The 20,224-nt window shown below is 42.0% G+C and overlaps 1 protein-coding gene and 1 long non-coding RNA gene across 2 annotated transcripts; both read left to right on the top strand.

Moving 5' to 3' along the window:
- The first annotated feature begins 3,184 nt into the window (after positions 1 to 3,184).
- Positions 3,185 to 5,704, top strand: LOC106565579 (uncharacterized). The gene is made up of 6 exons (XM_014132857.2): positions 3,185 to 3,348; positions 3,565 to 3,675; positions 3,842 to 4,014; positions 4,220 to 4,333; positions 4,445 to 4,535; positions 5,144 to 5,704. The coding sequence occupies exons 2-6, from the start codon at positions 3,609 to 3,611 to the stop codon at positions 5,221 to 5,223; spliced, it is 525 nt and encodes a 174-aa protein (XP_013988332.1). The 5' UTR covers positions 3,185 to 3,348; positions 3,565 to 3,608; the 3' UTR covers positions 5,224 to 5,704.
- Positions 5,705 to 8,181: 2,477 nt separating this feature from the next.
- LOC123725541 (uncharacterized) lies at positions 8,182 to 10,864 on the top strand. The gene is made up of 4 exons (XR_006758057.1): positions 8,182 to 8,275; positions 8,468 to 8,571; positions 8,730 to 9,086; positions 9,365 to 10,864. It is a non-coding gene; the product is annotated as an uncharacterized lncRNA (long non-coding RNA).
- Positions 10,865 to 20,224: the final 9,360 nt, after the last annotated feature.

Raw genomic sequence — 20,224 nt, 5'->3', positions numbered from 1 at the left:
AATGATTTCTAAGGCTCTCTGAGAAGAGATTATTTTTGCCATACTAATTTATTGCGGTAAGGAGCCACACATGCAAGCTATTTATTTGTTGTGTACCTCCCTCAATTTGTTCCTGGCTGGGGTGGTGAATACAGATTTTTTTTTTATGTATTGAAATAATGTATCAAAATAATGTATTGTAATAACATTATTCAGGTTCCCGCAAGACATTGTGTAGTTTCACACGTTACGAAGGGTAAAGAGTGTGAGAAAAGCGGGGGACAGGTAGACAGGCAGGGAGACAGACAGGTTCTTGGTGCTATGTTGAAACAGCAGGCCCTTGGAGGAGGAAGACAGAGTGAAGGCACACAGCAAACCTTTTTGTTATATTTTTACTTGTTTACACCGACACACACTTTTCCACACTTTTATTACCCTCGGGTTCAGTGGACTCGAACACCACCTATGTAATATAAATATGTAGGGGGGTGCACACTGTGCACTCAATGAAAATGGGTTATTTGACATGTTCTTCACAGAAAATTTGCCAAGGCCAATGAGTCTCAGGTTGAAAAAAGTATTCATTGTATAATTTTCTTCTAATATACATTGAAAATGGGTCCCACAGACCCGAACACCACACAAGGGTTAGTAAATAGTTATTGTAACACCTCATCTGGCGGACATCAGATTAACATCCAATTGGTTACTATTTGATTCCGTAACCATTGCCAATCATTGAATGATTATTAAAATTCTTGGTCCGGTTGAGTTTATGGGCCCAACTACAACAACAAAATATGCTATATTGTCAAACATCTCGAGGTCACAATACACACCAGTGAAAAGTCTGGACACACCTACTCATTCAAGGGTTTTTCTTTATTTTTACTATTTGCTATATTGTATAATAATAGTGAAGACATCAAAACTATGAAATAACACATATGGAATCATGTAGTAACCAAAAAAAGCGCTAAACAAATGAAAATATATTTTAAATGTTAGATTCTTCAAAGTAGCCACCCTTTACCTTGATGACAGCTTGGAAAACGCTTGGCATTATCTCAACCAGCTTCACCTGGAATGCTTTTCCTTCACTCTGCTGTCCAACTCATCCCAAACCATCTCAATTGGGTTGAGGTCGGGTGATTGTGGAGGCCAGGTCATCTGATGCAGCACTCCATCACTCTCTTTCTTGGTTAAATAGCCCTTACACAGCCTGGAGGTGTGTTGGGTCATTGTCCTATTGAAAAACAAATGATAGTCCCACTAAGCTCAAACCAGATGTGATTGCGTATCGCTGCAGAATGCTGTGGTAGCCATGCTGGTTAAGTGTCCCTTGAATTCTAAATAAATGACTGACAGTGTCACAAGCAAAGCACCTGCACACCATCACACCTCCTCCATGCTTCAAGGTGGGAACCACACATGCAGAGATCATCCGTTCACCTACTCAGCGTCTCACAAAGACAAGGTGGTTGGAACCAAAAATCTCAAATGTGGACTCATCAAACCAAAGGACAGATTTCCACCAGTCTAATGTCCATTGCTCGTGTTTCTTGGCCCAGGCAAGTCTCTTCTTATTATTGGTGTCTTTTAGTAGTGGTTTCTTTGCGTCAATTCAACCATGAAGGCCTGATTCATGCAGTCTCCTGAACAGTTGATGTTGAGATGTGTCTGTTACTTGAACTCTGTGAAGCATTTATTTGGGCTGCAATTTCTGAGGCTGGTAACTCTAATTGACTTATCCTCTGCAGCAGAGGTAACTCTGGGTCTTCCTTTCCGGTGACGGTCCTCATGAGAGCCAGTTTCCTCATAGCGCTTGATGGTTTTTGCGACTGCACTTGAAGGAACTTTCAAAGTTCTTGAAATTTTCCGTATTGACTGACCTTCATGTCTTAAAGTAATGATAGACTGTCATTTCTCTTTGCTTATTTGAGCTGTTCTTGCCATAATATGGACTTGGTCTTTTACCAAGTAGGGCTATCTTCTGTATACCACCCATACCTTGTCACAACACAATTGATTTTCTCAAATGCATTAAGAAGGAAAGAAATTCCACAAATTAACTTTTAACAAGGCACAGCTGTTAATTGAAATGCATTCCAGATGACTACCTCATGAAGCTGGTTGAGAGAATGCCAAGCGTGTGCAAAGCTGTCATCAAGGCAAAGGGTGGCTACTTTGAAGAATCTCAAATATAAAATATATTTTGATTTGTTTACTACATGATTCCATATGTGTTATTTCATAGTTTTGATGTCTTCGCCACTATTCTACAATGTAGAAAATAATACAAATAAAGAAAAACCCTGTAATGAGTAGGTGTGTCCAAACTTTTGACTGGTACTGTACATAATATGCACGAAACAAAAATATAAACGCAGCATGTAAAGTGTTGGTCCCATGTTTCATGAGCTGAAATAAAAGATCCCAGAAATGCTCCGTATGCACAAAAAGCTTATTTATCTGACATTTTGTGAACAAATTTGTTTACATCCCTGTTAGGGATCATTTTTCCTTTGCCAAGATAATCTATCCACCTGACAGGTGTGGCCTATCAACAAGCTGATTAAACAGTATGATCATTACACAGTGGGGACAATAAAATTCACCTTACAATGGGGACAATAAAAGGCCACTCTAACATGTGCAGTTTTGTCACACAACACAATGCCACAGATATTTCAAGTTTTGCAATCCAAAGGCCACAATCAACAGCCTAATCAACTCTATGCGAAGGAGATGTGTCGTGCTGCATGAGGCAAATGGTGGTTACAGCTGATACTAAATGGTTTTCTGATCAATTTTATTCAGGTATCTGTGACCAACAGATACATATCTGGATTCCAAGTTTTGTGAAATACATAGATTAGGGCATTATTTATTTATTTCAATTGCCGGATTTCTTAATATGAACTGTAACCAGTAAAATCTTTGATATTATTGTATGTTGCATTCATATTTTCATTCAGTTTATATGATATAATGACATTAACTGTACTGTAGTATCTCTCATGTGCATCCATTAAAACCCATAATTGTCATATAAAGCAGAGATAATGTGTGCAGGATTATAATACAGTATAGATACAAAATGCTCAGTTCACTCAAGTAACACGTTGCGTTCTAAACAGTAATCTCACATTGCACACAATGACATTACAGATCCCAATGACTGATTAGTGTTGCAAAATCGGATGGAAATGAACACAAACATGACTTGACATGACTTGCAGATGATATCTCGAGCAGAACTTCTCAACATCTCTGTTTATAAGGCCTTACATTTTGACTGAGAAGACACCTGAACTTTCTGAATACTTTTTTAGGAAGGCAGAGGTCATCTTCTCTTTGCTGACTTTGGTAAGGATCTTTATGATTTTGGTGTTTTACTCACAACAAAGCCATGTATGCCACAAATAGATCAAATTGACTTGTACCTGTCACTCTCAAAACATTGTAGAAGTAAAATAATAATGCATATCTTTTGTATGGACTTATTTTTATTGTGCATAAATCTGTGATATACTGTATATTCTGAGTAACACACTGTGTTGGTATAACTCTGTACATGAAAAGAACTGCAGTGAGACCACCAGAGCACCACCATTGTCCAGGTCATCATGGGAGTCATGACTGTGTCTGTTCTTTTCTGCGTCCTCCTCACCTTCCTGGGGACCGAGGTGACTGGTGAGTGAGAGCCATTCTTGAGCTCAATCCCATCTCCACTCCAGATACATAGAATATTTTTTCCATAATTTACTCTCAGGATTTTTTGGTTTGGTTCAATCTGTTATTGTGGTAATTATGCATGGAACATACAGCTTGCAGGGGTCTGAAATATTTGTCTTCTCAGGGAGGTCTCCCCCATGGTATCCCAAATTACCCCCACCAGTGGAGAGATTTGCAAGAAGATCTGAACCAATACCAGATCCGTACCAGTGTCCATCTGGGTTTTCTCGACCCAACCGTTACTGGAGCACTTGCTACCGTTTCGACAGCAGTTTGAAGTCAATGTCGGCGGGAAAGGTAAGTTTCATGACTGATGTTTACTGACATACATACCATTTAGAGTGATGATACGTGAGGTGGAAGATAGTTTGTATTGTTCATCCTCAATATATGAATATGAATGAGATGGAACGCCTATATCAATTCAGCTTTATGGATGATACAAATAAAGATAATGAATGAATATGAGAAGTCAATGTCATGCTCTTGCTTCCTCGTACAGAATGCATGCCGTCAAAGAGGTGGATCCCTTGCTTCTATCACCAACAGTAACGTGTACGAGTATGCTCTTTCCCTGGTAGAAGATGGATATATCTGGGTTAAGGGGAGCCATGCGGTAAAACACCATATTCCTAGTCCCCAAAGCACTCTAATTTAATATTTATTTTGGTTACTACTGACTACTAATTAAATACTGATGTTAACTTTTCCCTTTTCGCCCTGGCAGTCTGAATTTCCCCAGAAGAACTGGTTGAAAGGCTCTGTGCGTGACCAGAATGGAAAGCATGAGGGCTGCTTGACATTGGTGAAATTTGGTGGTCAGTATCGCAAACGTATTCTTGTTTTGGTAACACTAAACAATAGGGGTCCGGTAAAAATATTTTTATAGGGACCACAGATTAACTGTATTCATATAGTTGTGCCACAACTGTCTGGACAAATGTGCTGTGGAACCCCACTTCGTGGAACCCCAAGTAGAATGATCTAAGGGCTGGATTCAATCCGTATCGCAGAAGTACCGAGGAACATCTGCGTTAAAGCTCATTTTAAATTTAAACTCAATGTTCCCTTGTTCGCGGAGAATGCATTCATGGTAAATGCTGCATATGTCATCTCAATCAGAAATGACCTTTACATTTTAACTCGGATGTTCCGCGATATGTTCCGCGATACTTCCACAATACGGATTGAATCCATCCCTAAGTTGTAAGTTGGTGTTCGGTGAGCAGGAGTGCAATGTCGATTCACTCCATAGTGGGTTTTTATAGCGGTAGAGGAGCTCCTCTGGTTAAATACAGAATGAGAAATTTCTGTCATTTTCATCAGTCCCATTCAGTGAAGGGTCAACAGCCATACCTGTTGTCTATGGTCATTGTTCTTCTGTTCTGCCTTGCCCTGAAACTAACAAGGACATTCTCCTTTACAGAAAAAACTGGTTTTGATGATATCAGCTGTTCCAGTATGGACAACACCGCATTCACTCTCTGCGAGATAGAAACGTCTTAATTCTTAGTTTAAGAAGGCCAAACAGAGAGTGGATTTTGCCAATACTCTCTGATTTTCTTTTTCTACTATCTCACTAAATTGTTCTGAATTTACTTTAAGTCTAATACTTAGAGACAATATAATGAAAAGGGATGTAATGGCTACATATTCATACATAATGATACATTGATTCAATTGCATTTCACGTGGCCTTTTTTCGACTGAAAATAATAGTCTGGTTTTGCAATGGAATTGTCACTGTAGTATTCTGGAAGCTATCTTTAAGATACTGTACCAAACATGTGGGTACGTACAATCCCATTTCAAGATGAACTATATAATTACGAACACATACAGTTATTCTCAATACTTACTCTAACAGTGGAAATAGGCTATACCCCATTATATCTGGAATATCTATTGAATTTGTGGAATTGTTGTGTCATGTACATCCCTCCTTGCTTACCTTGCATATCTTTTCGAATAAAAACATTCAGCATCACCCTGTCTCAGCATGATCAACTTATATCACTGTAAAATAAACAACATCAGTCAATAGGGTCATCTCAACCAGCAGCACTTAGATAAATAGTATGTGCACTTTCTATTCATATTTTATTGATCATATTTGTTAACATTATTATAGAGTGTTATGATTGTTTTTAATATCGGTGTTTTTGCATGTACATTGATTGATTGATAAATCTTATGCTACACACAGATAAATAGCATACATTTTTCTAAACAAATCCTTCTTATCAACTTTCCTAAGCCTGACAGTCATTACAAATGCAGGTTGCAGGTGAATAAAAATTCAAACTATTAGATGTCCTAACCTTGGCTGGATTCCAATAGGAATTACACTTCAGATTGCAAGCCAGTATAATGTGACTTGCAGGTCTGATGTGGCCTGTAAAGCAGGAGTTTCCTAAAACCACTGTGGTAGGGTAAAATTAGGCCATCAACGTAAGTCCTGATGATAAATGTATTGTAATGTTGTAGAGTTACATTTTAATGATATCATTCACCTACGTACTCATTTGTTGAGTGTTTGAATCTCATTATGGACAATTTTTGCATTTTAGCGAATTAGCAATTTTGCAACTACTTACTACTATACTACTATACTACTTACTATACTTACTACTATACTACTTTTCAACTACTAAGAATGTTATCTAACCCTCCCCTCCCCTTAACTTGAACCCTTTAACCTAACTCCTAACTCAATCCTTAATCTAAACCCTAACCTTAACCTCTAGCCCAGCTAATGTCAGCCATCTAGTTAACGTTAGCATTAGCCACCTAGCCATCCAGCTAAAGTTAGCCACAACAAATTGGAATTCATAACATATCCTACGTATTGCAAATTCGTAACATATTGTACAAATTTTAATTTGTAACATATAACATGAATTGTAATTCGTAACAGATCATACAAATTGTAATTCTTAACATATCATACAAAATGTATGATGTACATCCACAAATTAATACATACATACCAAACATAACATATCATACTTTTGAGCGTCCCTGTTGGACGTAGTGACAAATTCTCTAAAATGACGTTGGAGGCGGATTCTGGTAGAGAAATTAACATTCAGTTCTCTGTCAACAGCTCTGATGGACATTCCTGCAGTCAGCATTACAATTGCACGCTCTCTTAAAACTTGAGATATCTCTGACATTGTGTTGTGTGACAGAACTGCACATTTTAGAGTGGCCTTTTATTGTCCCCAGCACAAGGTGCAACTGTGTAATGATCATGCTGTTTAATCAGCTTCTTGATATGCCACACCTGTCAGGTGGATGGATTATCTTGCTTTAGGAAAAATGCTCACTAACAGGGATATGAACACATTTGTGCATACAATTTGAGAAAAATACGTTTCTTGTGTGTATGGAACATTTCTGGGATTTTTTATTTCACTTTACATGTTGCGTTTATATTTTTGTTCAGTGTCAAATCTGCTTACTCATGGTAGCTAATAAAATAAATACTTTTAAATGTTTCATTTTTAACTAGTTAATACTTTTTTTTATTTATTTCTACATATTCATATTCTATTCTTCACCTTGAAATTGGGAAGTATGATCAGTGGAGGCTAGGTTTTGTAGTAGATCAGTGGAAAAAGGTTAAATTCCATAAAAGGCAAGAAAATGTAAGAATTGTACCAGGGGTTTTACCTTACATTTCCAATAGTCACAGTGTGCATGTCGACATTACAGGGTTGCTTAACTTCAGAACCTTATCTGGACCTGATCACAGGTCAGTTAAGGACATTGGTTGCTACGACTTTAGTTGCTTGTGTTTCGAACAACATTATTATATCTGTATTATTCTTTATCATCTTTGAAAATTATTCAATGTATCGTCCTACATTTGTTCATTAAGGCAGGTAAAACTAAGGTTTTAACTTTGAAGAAGTTTTCGGGGACACTAGTGGTCATATTTGGTCTCTTAGGCGACTGTTCATTCTGTGTAATATTACATAACTATCCATGCAAGTCTGGTAAGGTGCTACAGTACAAATGCAGGTGAACATGTGAAGCAATGGGAGGAACAATGTAAGAACAGAAAACTGATGGGTGCTTACTATTTGAAATCTGTGAACCTTGCTAATTATTGAATGATTATCGATTATTGATTCCGTTGAGTTTATGGGGTCAATTTTCACAACAAGAAGAACAAAATATGTCATATTGTCAAACATCTTGGGCCTTAATACCCACTATATAATACCCATTAAACCCGATCATTTTCATAAGAAGCAGAGATAATTTGTGCAGGCAGTATAGTATAGATTTGTTCAGTCAAGTAACACATTGCATTCTAAACATTAAAGTCACATTGTACACAACGACATTACAGATCCCAATGACTGCTTAGTGTTGCAAAATCCGATGGAAATTAACACAAAAAGGACTTGACATGACTTGCAGATGATATCTCGGGCAGAACTTCTCCAAACCTCTGTTTATAAGGCCCTACATTTTGAATGAGAAGACACCTGAACTTTCTGAAGACTATTTTAGGAAGGCAGAGGTCATCTTCTCTCTGCTGACTTCGGTAAGGATCTTTATGATTTTGTTGTTTTACTCATAACAAAGCTATGAATGCCAGACAAACTGGATTTGTACTTGTCACTCTCAAAATGATGTAGAAGTGAAATAATAATGCATATCTTTTGTATGGACTGATTTATACATAGTTATATAGTTTCTGAGTACACATTGTTGGTATAACTCTGTACATGAAAAGAACTGCAGTGAGACCACCAGAGCACCACCATTGTCCAGGTCATCATGGGAGTTATGACTGTATATGTTCTTCTCTGCGTCCTCTTCACCTTCCTGGGGACTGAGGTGAGAGCCATTCTTGAGCTCAATCCCATTTCCTTTCCAGACACATAGAACATTTTTCCATAATTTACTCTCAAGATTTTTGGTTTAATCTGTTATTGTGGTAATTATTCTTGCAACATACAGCTTGCAGGGATGTGAAATATCTGTCTTCTTCTCAGGGAGGTCTCCACCAGGGTATCTGCGATTAGCTGCACCAGTGGAGAGATTTGCCAGAAGGCCCCCACCATGGCCAAATCAGAACCCATGTCCTCCAGGGTTTTCTCGACCCAACCGTTACTTGCGAACATGCTAGCTTTTCGACAACAGCTATTCCTTATTCCTGGAGTACTCTAATTTCATATTTATTTTTATTAGTCAAGGACCTTAGGTACTACTGACCACCAAGTAGATGCTGACGTTGACTTTTCCCTTTTCTCCCTGACAGTCTGGATTTCCCCAGAAGAACTGGATGAGAGGTTCTCAGCGTAACATGAATGGACAGAGTGAGGACTGCTTGGCACTGCTGAAAATCAATGGTCAGTAACACAAACTCACAACCGTCTGGACAAATATACTGTACAACCTTTCTGGAATCCCTAGTATAAGGATCTGTGGTCTGTAGATGTTGGGTGAGCAGGAGTACAATTGAATGTCAATTCACTCCATCGTGGGCTTTATAGCTGTAGAGGAGCTCTGGTTAAATACAGAAATAGACAATTCTGTCATTTTTATTGGCTACTTTCAGTGAAGGGTAAACAGCTGTACCTTTTTTTCTGTCTTGCCCTGCAACTCACAAGGACATTCTCCTCTACAGGTGAAGCAGGCTTTGATGACATGAGCTGTTCCGGAATCGTCACCTCTGCCAAAACTCTCTGCAAGATTCATACTTCAATGGACTGACTTTCGTAGGAGTCCAAACAGAGAGTGGAAAAGGGGTTTTGCCAACTCTCTGATTTTCTTTTTCTAGTATCGCACAAAATTGTTCTGAGTTTGATTTAAGTTGAGTACAATATAATGAAAGGTGACGCAATGGCTACAGATACATACACAATGATACATTGATTCAATTGTATTTTTGAAAGCAGAGTAAACACTTGAGTAAACAAGGGATACAAAGAATATTTGAAAGCACGTGCTTCCACACAGGTGTGGTTCCTGAGTTAATTAAGCAATTAACATCCCATCATGGTTAGGGTCATGTATAAAATGCTGGGCAGGCCATTATTTTGGCTACCATGGTTATGCCCCCATAGAATCCACAGGGCACGAATGGTCACTGAATCGTTTGATGAACATGAAATCGATATAAACCATATGTCATGGCCGTCTCAGTCAATAGATCTCAACGCAACTGAACACTTATTGGAGATTTGGGAGCGTTGCCTGAGTCAGCATTTTCCACCACCATCAACAAAACACAAACTGATGTAAATTCTCGTGGAAGAATGATTTCGCATCCCTCCAATAGAGTTCCAGACACTTGTAGAATCTATGCCAAGGTGCATTGAAGCTCATGATTGCTCGTGGTGGTCCAACACCCTGTTAAGATACTTTATGTAGGTGTTTCCTTTACTTGGACAGTTACCTTTCAATACATAATGATACTTTGATTCAATTATATTTTGGGTGGTCTTTTTTTTATTGAAAATTATTGTCAGGTTTTGCAATGGAATTGTCCCTATACAGATGTGGCATCTGAATTTGATCATTATTTTCTTGCTGAGGAAATGCAACTTGTTGTGCATACAAGGTTTTTAAAGGCTTTTAAAATTTGCAATTTCCATTTTAAAATGTCAGACTTGATTAGCCCTAAAAAATATGTATCAACCCCTACAAAAAATGGCCATGAATTATAATCCACATAATAATTCACATTTCCTGTTGCTTCAGGATCATTTTCTGTAACATACTGTAACATACTGGCTCAAATTAAGATCTTACATCAGTGTCACGTTCTGACCAGTAAAGGGGTTATTTGTTATTGTAGTTTGGTCAGGATGTGGCAGGGGGTATTTGTTTTATGTGGTTCGGGGTGTGTGTTTATGTAGAGGGGTGTTTGGTTAGTGTTTTCCGGGTTTTTGGGGCTATGTTCTAGTCTAGTCTTTTTAGTTCTATGTTTAGTTAATTGATTTGGCCTTCAATTGGAGGCAGCTGCTCCACATTGCCTCTGATTGAAGGTCCTATATAGAGGGGTGTGTTTTGTATGGGTTTTGTGGGAAGTTGTGATTGCATAGCTGTGTTTAGCCTGTAATCCTGTTCGTTCGTACGTTTTGTTTTCTTAAGTGTTCAAAATAAATATATAATGAGCACTCAACTCGTTGCGCTTTGGTCCACTTACTATGACGACCGTTACAATCAGAATTCTGGAAGTGATCGTTAAGATTCAGTAACAACCATTTACAGTTGAAGTTGTAAGTTTACATACACTTAAGTTGGAGTCATTAACCTCTTGGGGATCGAGGGTAACCTAATCCCTGTGACGGTATTGCTAGCAAGGCGGGAAATTCAAAATATCAAAAATTGAATAATTTCAATTTCTCAAACAATCAACTATTTTACACCATTTAAAAGATAAACATCTCCTTAATCGAACCACATTGTCCGATTTTCAAAGAGGCTTTACGGCGAAAGCATAAAGTTAGATTATGTTAGGAGAGTACATAGCCAAAAAAGTACACACATCCATTTTCAATTCAAGGACAGGAGTCACCAAAAGCAGAAAACCAGCTACAATTATGCACTAACCTTTGACAATCTTCATCAGATGACACTCCTAGGACATTATGTTAGACAATACATGCATTTCTGTTCTATCAAGTTCATATTTATATCCAAAAACAGCATTTTACATTGGCGCGTGTCGTTGAGAAAATGTGTCTCCCCCAAAACTGCCAGTGAATTTACAAAAAAAAGACTCATTATAAAACGTGGTTAAAGTATTAAACTGTTATTCAAAGAATAACGGTTGCATTCTGAATGCAACCGCATTGACAGATTTCAAAATAACTTTACTGGGAAAGAGTACTCTGGTCAGAAAAATACACTAGGCTATACAGCTAGCCGCTATGTTGGAATCATCTAAAACCATCAATAACATTAGCAATATTCCCTTACCTTTAATAATCTTCATCAGAAGGCACTTCCAGGAAACTCAGGTCCACAACAAATGTTTTTTTTTCGATGAAGTTCATAATTTATGTCCAAATAACTCCATGCTGTTCCGTGTTGTTAGCGCGTTCGGTAGGCTACTCAAAATGGGAAGGAAAAGTCATGACGAAAAGTTAAAAAATATATATTTTTACGTTCGTTCAAACATGTCAAACGTTGTTTAGCATCAATCTTTTCGTCCATTTTTAACGTGAAACATCAGTAATATTTCAACCCGACCTCTCCTGTGTCTTGAAACAAGTTTTGAAAAATGTCTCGCCTCACATGAACGGCATGTGCGCGTAATAATGAAGTGACGACCTCCCAGGGACGTCAACTTCCCTTCCTTTTCATTCGTTCTCTGTTCATCATAGACGCTTCAAACAACTTTATAAAGATCGTTGACATCTAGTGGAAGCCATAGGAAGTGCAAAATTAATCCTTTGTCACTGTGTGATTTATTACCAATGACTTGAAAATAGTACAGCCACAACATTTTCATTTCCTGCTTGTATTTTTTCTCAGGTTTTTGCCTGCCATATGAGTTCTGTTATACTTAGAGACACCATTCAAACAGTTTTAGAAACTTCAGAGTGTTTTCTATCCAAATCTACTATAATAATATGCATATTCTATTTTCTGGGCCGGAGTAGTAACCTGTCCTTGAATTGAAAATGGAAATAGTTGATTGTTTGAGAAATTGAAATTATTAGATTTTTAATGTTTTGAATTTCCCGCCTTGCTAGCAATCCCGTCACAGGGATTAGGTTACCCTCGATCCCCAAGAGGTTAAACAGCTTGGAAAATTCCAGAAAATGATGTCATGGCTTTAGTAGCTTCTGATAGGCTAATTGACATCCTTTGAGTCAATTGGAGGTGTACCTGTGGATGTATTTCAAGGCCTACCTTCAAACTCAGTGCCTCTATGCTTGACATCATGGGAAGATCCAAAGACATCAGCCAAGACCTCAGAAAACAACTGTAGACCTCCACAAGTCTGGTTCATCCTTGGGAGCAATTTCCAAACGCCTGAAGGTACCACGTTCATCTGTACAAACAATAGTACACAAGTATAAACACCATGGGACCACGCAGCCGTCATACCGCTCAGGAAGGAGACACGTTCTGTCTCCTAGAGACTTACGTACTTTGGTGTGAAAACTGCAAATCAATCCCAGAACAACAGCAAAGGAGCTTGTGAAAATCCTGGAGGAAACAGGTACAAAAGTATCTATATCCACAGTAAAACGAGTCCAATATTGACATAACCTGAAAGGCCACTGAAAACCACCATAAAAAAGCCAGATTACGGTTTGCAACTGCACATGGGGACAAAGATCATACTTTTTGGATAAATGTCCTCTTGTCTGATGAAACAAAAATAGAACTGTTCGGCCATAATGACCATCGTTATGTTTGGAGGAAAAAGGGGGAGGCTTGCAAGCCGAAGAACACCATCCCAACCGTGAAGCACGGGGGTGGCAGCATCATGTTGTGGTGATGCTTTGCTGCAGGAGGGATTGGTGCACTTCACAAAATAGATGGCTTCATGAGGGAGGAAAATTATGTGGATATATTGAAGCAACATCTCAAGACATCAGTCAGGAAGTTAAAGCTTGGTTGCAAATCGGTCTTCCAAACAGACAATGACCCCAAGCACACTTCCAAAGTTGTGGTAAAATAGTTTAAGGACAACAAAGTCAAGGTATTGGAGTGGCCATCACAAAACCCTGACCTCAACCCTAGAGAATATAGAACATTTGTGGGCAGAACTGAAAAAGCATGTGCGAGCAAGGAGGCCTACAAACCTGACTCAGTTACATCAGCTCTGTCAGGAGGAATGGGCCAAAATTCACCCAACTTATTGTGGGAAGCTTGTGCTACCCGAAATGTTTGACCCAAGTTAAACAATTTAAAGGCTATGGTATCAAATACTAATTGAGTTTATGTAAACTTCTGACCCACTGGGAATGTAATGAAAGAAGTAAAAGCTGAAATAAATAATTCTCTCTACTATTATTCTGACATTTCACATTCTTAAAATAGTGGTGATCCTAACTGACCTACGACAGGGAATTTTTACTAGGATTAAATGTCAGGAATTATGAAAAACTGAGTTTAAATGCATTTAGCTAAGGTGTATGTAAACTTCAGACTTCAACTGTATATATATATATATTTTATATTGTGGCGGACAAGCCACCTGGGGGAAACTCGTGAAGGCCTGGTGACAGACAGAGTCTACATCACGCGGCGATGCCTACCTCTGCTGGATGTGCCAGGTCTCGACGGGTCCTCCGGCCAGGACTACTTGGGGATAACTGAGGTTGGTGAGTAATCATGGGGCTGATTGCTCACCAGCCAGCAGGGCAGCACACAGGAGGGTTGGAGGTAAACCTTGGAGGACCTCTTGGGAGCCGTGGAGATGGACCAGAATACTGAGGCCCCGTTCAAGGGGACGCATGCCCAGTCCGAGAGCCGTGGGAGGGAATGGAAGGACAACCCAACCACCGTGCTCCCCTATCTGACAGTCAGCTGGGCTAAAGGACTGCAGCCCTGCTGCTGTCGACCCCAGGTTGATGGAGACCAAGGGAGGTGTTTTGAGTGTGGCACCCGGGGTCGACGGTCACGACACCCACGCTCTGTTGGATTCCGGGAGTGTAGTAACGCTCGCACAAGCGCGCCTGCTGGCCCATCGGACCGACCGTGGTGAGGTCGGATGGGCCAGCAGGCGCACTTGTAAGAGCAGGCGTGCTTGTACGAGTACACCTGCTCGTCATCGTGACGCCACAAAGGAGCTGTCAGATGGTGGTGGGTACCGTACCTGAGATGCCCTCCTCGTGGGACTAGACTGTGGGACGAGATTGTCCGTTGTTTGCGGCACTGTGGCGGCAGGAGCTGGGAAAAAGAGTACAAGCCGGCGACAAACGAGAGTGGGGAAGGACCGTCACCTGCGCGGCACGGAAGCAAGCAATTGCCAACCCCCATGTCTACGGACCCGGAGTCGGGGTTCGAGGGGACGCAGGAACCAACTTCAACAGGTGAACAACCGGAGGATGAGCCCATGCTCCACCTCCTCGATTTCGAGGGACCTGCTGAGACACCTGCCCTGAGCCCCTGAGTACACAGTTTGGGACCGCCCAGTGGGAGGATCTGAACTTGAAAGCTGCCGCAGTCTGAGTGATAGCAGTGGATGTTTAGCTTCTTCCGGGGGTGAGTGACTGGAGATACCCCCATTTCCAAATAAAACATAACCTGTTGTATCAGGTGTTGAACACACAGGGGTACTTTGAGAGGTGCTGTTGCTGCCTTCCGGTACGTCAGAATCGCTGGCCTACACCCTTTTCCTGGGGGTGCACCTGGGAATGGAGAAGACTCTGGAACGGATCGCCGCCCGGTTCCACTGGCCCGGGATGAGGCGGGCCGTGGAATATCCTGAATGAGATCTTGACCGACAAAGGTACCGAGCTCATGTCCTGTCTATTGAAAGATTTGTGTGCTCTCCTACAGATAAAGCAGTCCGGACCTCCGTCCTTCATCCACAGACGGATGGGCTCGTCGAATGGTTCAATAAGATGCTCAAACAAATGATGCGGAAGGTCATCGAGCGGGATGGGAAGAAATGGGACCAGCTACTACCCCACCTAATGTTCCCGATCCGAGAAGTGCCCCAGGCCTCCACTGGGTTTTCCCCTTTTGAACTCTTCTATGGGAGGAGACCACGCAGTCTACTGGATCACGCCAGGGAGGTGTGGGAAGCCCAGCAGACCCCCTTACGCAGTGTGGTGGAACATGTATAGATGATGCGGGAGAGGATAACAGCCATATGGCCAGTAGTAAGGGAACATATGGAGAAGGTCCAGAACGCACAAACCAAGGTCTACAATCGGGTGCCCACCCCGTGAGTTACATGTGGGTGACAATGTGCTAGTTTTAATCCCCACCGCAGAAAGTATGTCCCTGGCAACATGGCATGGGCTTTACGAGGTGACAGAGAAGCTGGAACCTGTAAATTACTACGTACAGCAGCCGGGGAGACAGAAACCCCAACAGATTTACCACATGGAGAGACGGCATGTGAGGACAGTCTTGGCTGTGTTGTGGTCAAAACACGGGACGTCAACGGGACCAGTGGTGGTCCCGAGAAATGAACACCACTTCCGCACCTGGCACAGTGAGAGGTACAAAAGAGGCAATACCGGATCCCAAGGCCCAGGATTGGAGTCATTGAGGAGTCCCACAGTGAACAGTGCAGCCCCAGACGGTAGTCTGCGTTTCTGCAATGACTTCCGGGAGGTGATCATCAGTTTGTTCATTGCCTATCCCATGCTGAGGGTGGACAAGCTCATTGACCATTTGGGAAAGGCCCGGTACATCAGCATCCTGACCAAGGGATATTGGCAGGTACCCTTGGCAGCCTCCTCCTGGGAGAAGACGGCATTCTCGACACCGGACGGCTTATACCAATACCGGGTCCTCTCGTTTGGTCTCCATGGAGCCCCACCCATGTTCCAGCGCATGATGGACTGATTCCTCCGACCCCGCCAACAGTATGCATCAGCCTATTTAGATGACATCATCATCCAAAGCCAAGGTTGGGAAGAGCACCTAACGCGCCTCCAGACGGTACTGGATGGGCTCAGGCAAGCTGGGTTGACAGCGAATCCCAAGAAATGCAAGCTGGGTTTCGAGGATGTAGAGTACCTGGGGTATTTGATCGGACGGGGGAACGTCAAGCACCAGGAGAGAAAGGTCCAGGCATTTCGTAACTGGCCTGTCCGCCACACCAAGACACAGGTCAAGTCCTTCCTGGGGCAGGCGGGATGGTATATCCGGTTTATCCCCAACTTTGCAGCTATAGCCTCCTCTCTTACCGATGTGACCAGGGCCCGCTTCCCGAAAACAGTGAGGTGGTCGGATGAGGCTGAAGCGGCGTTCAGGCACCTGAAGGAACCCCTGTGCTCCCATCTGATTCTCGTGACGCCCAATTTCCAGGTACCAATGCTGGTGCAGACGAATTTCTGCGACACAGGACTAGGGGCCATCCTGTCCCAGGTACACGATGGGGAGGAACACCCCATCATATACATAAGCCGGAAGTTGATACTTTGAGAAAAGACGTGCTCGATTGTCGATTAAGAGTGTCTAGCGGTGAATGGTCACAGACCATGCTCCCCAGGACACCAATAATAAGTAAAGACTTGCTGGGCCAAGAAACACGAGCAATGGACATTAAACCAGTGGAAATCCAACCCTGGATCTGATGAGTCCAAATTTGAGATTTTTGGTTTCAACCGCCGTGTCTTTGGGAGACACATAGTAGGTGAACAGATGATCTTCGCATGTGTGGTTCCCACCGTGAAGCATGGAGGAGGAGGAGGTGTGATGGTGTGGGGTGTTTTGCTGGTGACACTGTCTGTGATTTATTTAGAATCCAATGCACACTTAACCAGCATGGCTACCACAGCATTCTGCAGCGATATGCCATCCCATTAGGTTTGCACTTAGTGGGACTATCATTTGTTTTTCAACAGAACAATGTCCCAACACACCTCAAGGCTGTTTAAGGGCTATTTGACAAATAAGGAAAGTGATGGAGTGCTGCATCAGATGACCTGTTCTCCACAATCACCCAACCTCAACCCAATTGAGATGGTTTGGGATGAGTTGGACGGTAATGTGAAGGAAAAGCAGCCAACGAGTGCTCAGCATATGTGGGAACTCCTTCAAGACGGTTGGAAAAGCATTCCAGTTGAAGCTGGCTGAGAGAATACCAAGAGAGTGCAAAGCTGTCATCAAGGCAAAGGGTGGCTACTTTGAAGAATGTCAAATATAAAATACATTTGATTTGTTTAAAAATGTTTTGCTTACTACATGATTCCATATGTGTTATTTCATAGTGTTGATGTCTTCACTATTATTCTACAATGTAGAAAATAGTAAAACCCTGTAATGAGTAGGCGTGTCCAAGCTTTTGACTGGTACTGTATATATAGCCTATGTAAAAGAAGAGAATCTTAGACCTAACCACAGAGAGATATGCCGGTGGCATGCTACGACACTTACATGCATTTTTTTAATGTCAAATGGCTACTGTGTCTGCTGTACAGATACAGTATATGTAGGCTCGGCCCTAATTTATGTGCTCTTTGACACCTGGAGTTGCATGGCAAATGGTCCAGGAGCACAAGGAAGACAAAGGACAATGCCAATGTCTAATTAGCCCTTCCCCGCTCTGAGGGGACACAATATATCTTTGTTACAACATCTAGAGGACTGACTATGATAGAATAATGATATAGTATCCATGTTTGGTAGCTGACGATAAGTTTGGTGCTATCTATATGGGTGTATTTTCTCTGTGGTAACTTGTATCTATACAGGGTGAACTCTAAATTACTCTCAATAAGGTTTTATTGTCCTTTCAGGAATTCTGTCTCATTTACACTGGTCTCATCCCCCACACAAGTTCTTAGATGCTTTGTCTCCTTGTGGAGATTGGGCCTTGGTGGTCAGCTTACACTGTACACTTGGTATCGTTTTGGTGGTTGGTTTTGGCTTGAAAGGTTACACCTTCAGATGTTGCAAATGGAATTACATGCCTTCATTTCCTAGGCTTCGAGGCCTCTGGCCTAGTAAGCATATTTTTGTCCATGCTTTGCCTTGTAAATTAACCTTAGAATCTATTTGTCTAGAATAATACTTTGTTCATTTCTGTATTGCCTTCTAACCTAAGTTTTCTCTTGTATGTGAATCAATTCATTTTACAAAGGTATTAAATAATACTTACTTTGATATTCACTTCTCATGACCATTCTTTGATGTTAGCCAGCGAAACACATAATACTTGCACATGGTTCAACTGTAGTGTCTTGCATATTGCTAATTATCTTCATAGAGTCAGATAAAAAATGTTATATTAGAAGTCGTATGTGAGGTATAATATCATATATACTGTACATAAACATGTCAAATATTACTACCCACTACATATAGACGTACTGTAAGGACCTGATGCTGGAAAGGAGAAGCAGGTATGGGGAGTCAGACATTTATTAGGGAATAGACATAGAACACGACAGGAACAGCGTCAGCACACGGGTTAACAAGAACATGAGACAATTATTCCCGAAGCCGGGAACAGAGCTTTGGAACAGACAGATATAGGGAAGGTAATGACACAAGTAATTGAGTCCAAGTGAGTCCAATGATCGCTGATGCACGTGACGGGGAGAAGGCAGCAGTGCGTGCTGATGGTGGCTTGAGTGCGTAATGCTGGGGATTCTGGCGCCCTCAAGCGCCAAGGGGAGGAATAGCAGGAGCAGGCGTGACAGCACCCTCCCCCCCTCCAGGGGCGCCACCCGGCGTCCCACCTGAGCGAGCTGGCCGAGACATGGGCGCTGGGCAAGACGGTTGGGGATAAACTCCCCAAGAACCGGCAGGGGCGTGGGAGCCTGGCGAGCCGGCTGAGGCATAGGAGCCTGACTCTCCGGCTGATGCATGAACGCCTGTCGAACCCCGCTGCGGTGTGGAAGCCCGATGATCCGGCAGAAACGTAACAGTCTGACGAGCCGGCTGGGCGAACAAGACCTGACGATCCGGCTGAGGCCCGACGTGGGATGGGCGCCTTCCAAGCCAAACGGGGCAAGGAAACCTCTCAAGCCAACTAGGGCATGGAAGTTTGACTAGCTGGCTAGGCACCCCCGGTTTCATCGGCGGCGACCCAGAACCGATGTCACCACCAACCGGAACGCCAATACTCCCCAATGCTTCATGTGATGGCTTCGGGATTCTGCAAGGATCTGACGCCGGAGATGAGAAGCAGGTACGGGGAGTCAAACATTTATTCAGGAACAGACATAGAACACAACAGGAAGAGCGTCAGTACACAAGCAAACAAGGGCATATGACTAACAATCCCGAAGCCGGGAACAGAGCTTGGGAACAAACAGATATGTAGGGAAGGTAATGACATAATTAATTGAGTCCACGTGAGTCCAATGATCGCTGATGCGTGTGACGGGGGGGAAGGCAGGTATGTGTACCTGCCTTCCCCCCGTCTTGAGTGGCTTGAGTGCGTAATGCTGGGGATCCTGGAGCCCTCGAGCGCCAGGGGGAGGAAGAGTGGGAGCAGGCGTGACACATACAGAAAGAGGGTAATTCGTAAATTTTCAATGAGAATATTTTGTATGAAGATAAGCATTATGTTTTTAGATTATAAAAGTAATTGTTGGAGGCCTGAAACAGTCTTTCTCACCTCAAGTTCAACTGTCAGTCAGTATGAGCTCCGGGGCGCACTGCCTTCATATCATAGGCCTGCAATAGCTAAAGCTTAATAATAGCCACACCATACCAAACCTTCACAAATGTTTCTAAACTTTATTAGGGTAATATCAAAAACTAAGTCGAACCATTGTTTACAGGGAAAATACGAGCAGAAAAGCAAATGTAAACTAGGGACAAAATGCACTGCCCTGCCCTGTGCCCCCCCAAAAAACACACAATCCTGCCCAAACCCCCCCAAAAA

The sequence above is a fragment of the Salmo salar genome, chromosome ssa12, assembly GCF_905237065.1.
Source record: "Salmo salar chromosome ssa12, Ssal_v3.1, whole genome shotgun sequence".
NCBI classification, from domain to species: Eukaryota; Metazoa; Chordata; class Actinopteri; order Salmoniformes; family Salmonidae; genus Salmo; species Salmo salar.
The sequence above is the reverse complement of the archived record's forward strand: the minus strand, read 5'-3'. Positions and strand labels throughout refer to the sequence as shown.